Raw genomic sequence first — 5,000 nt, forward strand, 5'->3', positions numbered from 1 at the left:
TCGAACGTATTTTTCCTCGCTTTTTGGTGCAAGAGGAAATTTCTTTTGAGTTTTGTCGTTGAAGATGATTTAGGAATGGCTCACTTATTTGCTTATTTATTTATTTATTTTATTTTTTTTTCAGAGGAAAGTAATCATACAATAATTTAATTATTTTGAAATGTATGGTTTATAGAGGTTTATTTGTGGTTTACAGATCATCCGTATACTACTTGATGAATTAATAATAAATTAATATTTGGGATGTGTATGTAAAGTTTAAATAGCAAATACTGAAATCTTAAAAGCGTCGTAACGCTGTCACTGCCTAAATATATATGAGCTAAAAGAGAAATTTGATTTACATATATTCGATTTATTTTTCATATTAAGCTACATGCCATTATGAAAAAAATAATGTTTAACCCAGTCGCTGGTGATTTCAACGCGACTTGAGCAAGAATCTTTCCATAAATATACACTTAATAATGATGATGATGAGACATAATTAATGTAGTGATGCAGTAACGAAAGCAACAACATTGTCTATAACAGTACTAATAGTAACAAGAGCAGTAAAACCATTATAATAAACAATAGAAACGACAAAGTACTATCATACTAATAATGACAACAAAGAATACCACAGCTACAAAGATGACAACATTTTCAACAACAGTAACATCACACACGAAAAAGAAGAAGAAGAAGAAGAAGAAAAAAAAAAAAAGAAGAAGAAGAAAAAAAGAAAACAGGCATCATACAAATAAAGTCATCTGCAGCACAAGCGCATTCTCGGAAGGCCTTCCCCCAGAAACCCGGAGTGGGTCATGAGGAGCGCCAGAACCTGTTGTAGTTCACGCCGCTGCCCGCTATCGGCCTGTCATATTTTGCAACTGCTTCCTTTATCTGTGGAGGAGCGGCCAAAATGGCTGGGTTGGTGCCAATATTGGGAATTTGGTGGAAGCGGGTTTTTGGGGACACGTAGCCTTGACCTTCCGGATGGTGTGCGTCTGTACTTCTTCCTAACGGTACAGCGTTCTCGCCACCCCCCTCCTCCCTCCCGTCCTCTCTCTCTCTCTCTCTCTCTCTCTCTCTCTCTCTCTCTCTCTCTCTCTCTCTCTCTCTCTCTCTCTCTCTCTCTCTCTCTCTCTCTCTCCTCCTTCCTTCCCTCCCTCCCTCCTTCCTTCCCTCTCTGTGTCTGTGTCTGTGTCTGTCTCTATCTCTATCTCTGAATCTGTCTCTGTCTCTGTCTCTGTCTCTGTCTCTCTCTTTTTTTTCTCCCCCCCTCTCTCTTTCAATACAATATTAATGTTTGTTAAATCATCTTTTCAAACCAGAAACATCCTTTGTTACCCTCTGGTACGAACTTAAGATATTCCTTGCTGGCCAGAGGAAGGGGCCTCCACTGGGAGAATATTTGGCTGCTCCTTTGTTCTATTTCTACCATTGTCAATATTTTTATCAGGAACATAGTGTTTAGATCATTATTTGATTTGTGCAGCGACACACACATACCATGCACACATACACATGAACACTCACATGGAAATCAGCTACTCAAAAATGAGTCAGTGAAACAATATGTGTAATGCATTATTTATTATTGTGCTAACTCTCCAACAACTTTCATCAGCAAAACAACAACATATAGGAACAGCAATTTCACAAGAAATACAGAAGATAAATATGTTATAAAATAGTTTAATTTATATGATGTGTAAAATAAAGTTTAAGATTCTTTTCATCCTTCCTAATTATGGTCATCAAATGATATAATATAATATATGATAAATTATATAATATACAATATATAATCATAAAACAAGACATAAAAAGACATAAACCTGATAGATAACAATATAAAATAAAATAACTGTACATATTAATGGCTGTATATACTGCATATGTGTGTATATCTCACAGAAAACTGCCCAGTATAGTTCTTTGGACAGTGTGTATCTACAGTGCTAGATATTAACCTTTATAGCTAATATAATTAATACTGTTTTCAGTTAAACTATCTTTTACTGGTTATGCTCTATGAATATAGTAACATTCATTAATTTTTAACACATATTAATATAGATTCATATCTATGTCTTTCATAAACTCTGAAAAAATTTGTTAATAGAATATATATTCTCCTATTATAGTCTAGAAATATAATTCTATATCTGTAATTTATAAGACTGGGGAAGCAGCAAGGAACAGTAATAAAATCATAGCATCAATAGGGAAATATACTAATGATAACCACTTTAAGTGTATGACTTTATCATCTATTATACTATAAACATCAGTAAACTCTCTAATAACATAATTATTTATGCACATTTTTGAATGTAGTGACTGAATTTTTAAAAATAAATAAATGAATAAATTAGCAAATGAATGCTGAAAGCTCATATAATGTATAAATAATTCTACCTTTTCCTATTTCTTTACTTTCCCTTGAAAAAAAGTGAAACTATTAATTTATTCTTTAGTAAGATATGTATCTGATGTCTTGTACCTTCTGTTTATATTTTGTCAAATTTTCTGTTTTAGTCATTTCTTCTTCTTTGAACTCATGTTTAAATGAGTGTATCCTCATCCCTCTCACTGAATGCTACAAGTAATGACTGCTCTGATGGGCTTCTCCGATCAAGACGTCTTAATAAAGAAGTTAATTCGCCGCTGCTAAGGTTCTCATCTGGCCTTCCTTCTGGGTGTATGTCCCAGCCATGAGCCTCACGTCCCTGACTGGGGAGTCCCACAGCTTCATGTCCACTCCACACTCTTTGCTCTTTAGCCTCTCCTTCTGTCCATGAATGTCGCCAGACAGTTGGGTGGGAGTGCTGCACCACCTGAGAGGATTGTGCTGTCTGGACAGATGGCGCAACCTGGATTGAATGGGCTGGATGGAGTGAGCAAGAATCACGACTTGAATGATGAGAATGGGTATGCTCATGGAGAATAGGTCTTGCTGCATGGGCGTGGTGCTGTCGGAGCTGTGCACCCTGGCCTGATCTGCTCCCTTCTGAAGCTTGTCCAAAATGGTGTGCAGAGTGAGTATGCTGAGGTGAGGGAGAGTCATGTATATGACACACTGGGAAACTGGAAGCTGCATGCTGTGAAACTTGTGGTGTGGAAGTGAAAATATGAGGAGTTGGGGCAAATTGGACATGATGATGATGATGGTGATGGGTGCCATGACTATGTAAATGCCCAGTGTGGGCATGCTGGGAATGTCCAGAATGCATCTGTTGTTTGGAATGGCTTGGTTCAACTACATGGACATGATGTGAGGAATGTGGTACATGGTGGACAAAGCAAGGAGGTTGATGAGTAGAAAGAACAGGCTGGGGGGAGCATATGTGGGGTGTATGTGGCTTATAGGTAGGACTTGGTGCTCCATGATGTTGACTATCTGCTCTGGAAGTGGAATGTAAAGAGGTTGGAGAATGTGGGTAGTGGGATGGCTGGGTATAATGGGCATGAGCTGGTGTGGATCTGGTTACGTCAGATGACTTTCCAGCTGATTCTGAGTGTGATTTGCGACCCCATGGTGAAGGGGGTGGAACAAGTGCAGTCAGAGGTTCTGGACTGATGCTGTGCATGTCACGGCTCTGTAATAGAAATAAATATTTAGATTATCTTTAATAAGTCATAATGGACAATGTCATTCACTAAAGCCTTTCAGAAGTAGTAAATTTAAATGAAAACATGGGAACCAGACAAAAATACACAAAAAAAGTAAAAACTGTCCCTGAATCTTAAAATCAGAAATTCAACCTACTATTGTGGTTTTGTGAGGTGACACTTCATTAAAGCGAGTCTCGGCAACTGAGATCTTTTGAGGAGAGGCTGTGGCTGAACTTGTCAGAGGCTCCTTGTACTTCCCTGTACGGACCTGGCAAGGGAGGAATGCATTATTATTACCATATGCCTTTAGCTTTACTAAGGATTAAAGATATTCCAAAAAATGATGGATGCAGCAACATCATACTTTACATAGATTTGGGGAAAAAATAAGTTACATGTCATATTAGAAAGACACAGACACAGACACACAATCACACAGTGTATAGTTATTCTTTCCCACTCAACACAGAAATGCAAGAGGAACCCCAGAATTGGTAGTCATCCAAACAGCTAATGAGCACCAACCTGCATCTCAAGCCTCTCCAGCTCCTGAAGGCTGAGATCAAAGCCTCCAAAACTCTCTCGATAACCTGACATGGTTGATGTCTCCATGTAGCTGATCTCACTCACACTCTCTGGCTCTGACTGTATTGTGCTTGGTCTGAAAAATATTATTACTAATAAATAATTGGGTAGAGAAACAGCAGAGGTGATTTATATTTTCAAATGAACAGTTCTTTTCATCATTATCTCCAGACATATATAATTTGAGACAGATATAAATTTTTTTGTGTCTGTCCTTTGCCTTTAGCGCTTCATGCAAATACACTCACCATGTAGATAGGCTCTTTCATTCTCAGACAAATGGTAGTCCATACATATACACACACACATTCTCTCTCCATTTCCAGTGCCAACTCTCCCTTCTTCTCACTTACCCTCACCTTCGCCCTCATCCTTATCCTTACCTCACCCTAACTTCTTTGCTCTCTCTACTAACCTTGTTCTCTCCCTTTTTGTTGTTTGATGACTGAACTCTTCCTCAGCCATGAGAGGAACAGAGAGCTCCCTTAGGGCTGGAGGATCTTCGCCCACCACCATTTGGCCTCCACTCATGGGTGACGGCAAGCGTGTAGGTTCCACTTCAATGTGAGCCACTTGTGGCTGCCGTTCTTGGGTCTAGAAAATGACATAGAGAGCCTAAGATGTAGTAATGCTTGTATAATCTATTATTATGAAAAGGCTAAATGGCACTGCATATATCACACACCACATAATACTGTATGCATCAAATATATATCATATCATATACTGTATTCTGATGCCAAACTGCATTGTTGTCTCTTTATATATCATAAAACTTATTTGTTATCCTAATTACAACACAAACACAA

The 5,000-nt window shown here is 38.1% G+C and overlaps 1 protein-coding gene across 1 annotated transcript in view; it reads right to left on the minus strand.

The window, feature by feature from the left end:
* Positions 1-1,566: 1,566 nt before the first annotated feature.
* Positions 1,567-5,000, minus strand: part of LOC119576043 (protein unc-80 homolog) — an 87,819-nt gene continuing 84,385 nt past the window's right edge. Inside the window, exons 66-69 of the mRNA XM_037923568.1 lie at positions 4,607-4,785; positions 4,132-4,267; positions 3,761-3,874; positions 1,567-3,590 (exon numbers count right to left, since the gene is read on the minus strand). Coding sequence (XP_037779496.1) covers positions 2,556-3,590; positions 3,761-3,874; positions 4,132-4,267; positions 4,607-4,785 — 1,464 coding nt within the window. The 3' untranslated portion in view covers positions 1,567-2,555. The remainder of the gene's footprint in view (positions 3,591-3,760; positions 3,875-4,131; positions 4,268-4,606; positions 4,786-5,000) is intronic.

This window comes from Penaeus monodon, chromosome 8 (genome assembly GCF_015228065.2).
Source record: "Penaeus monodon isolate SGIC_2016 chromosome 8, NSTDA_Pmon_1, whole genome shotgun sequence".
NCBI lineage: Eukaryota > Metazoa > Arthropoda > Malacostraca > Decapoda > Penaeidae > Penaeus > Penaeus monodon.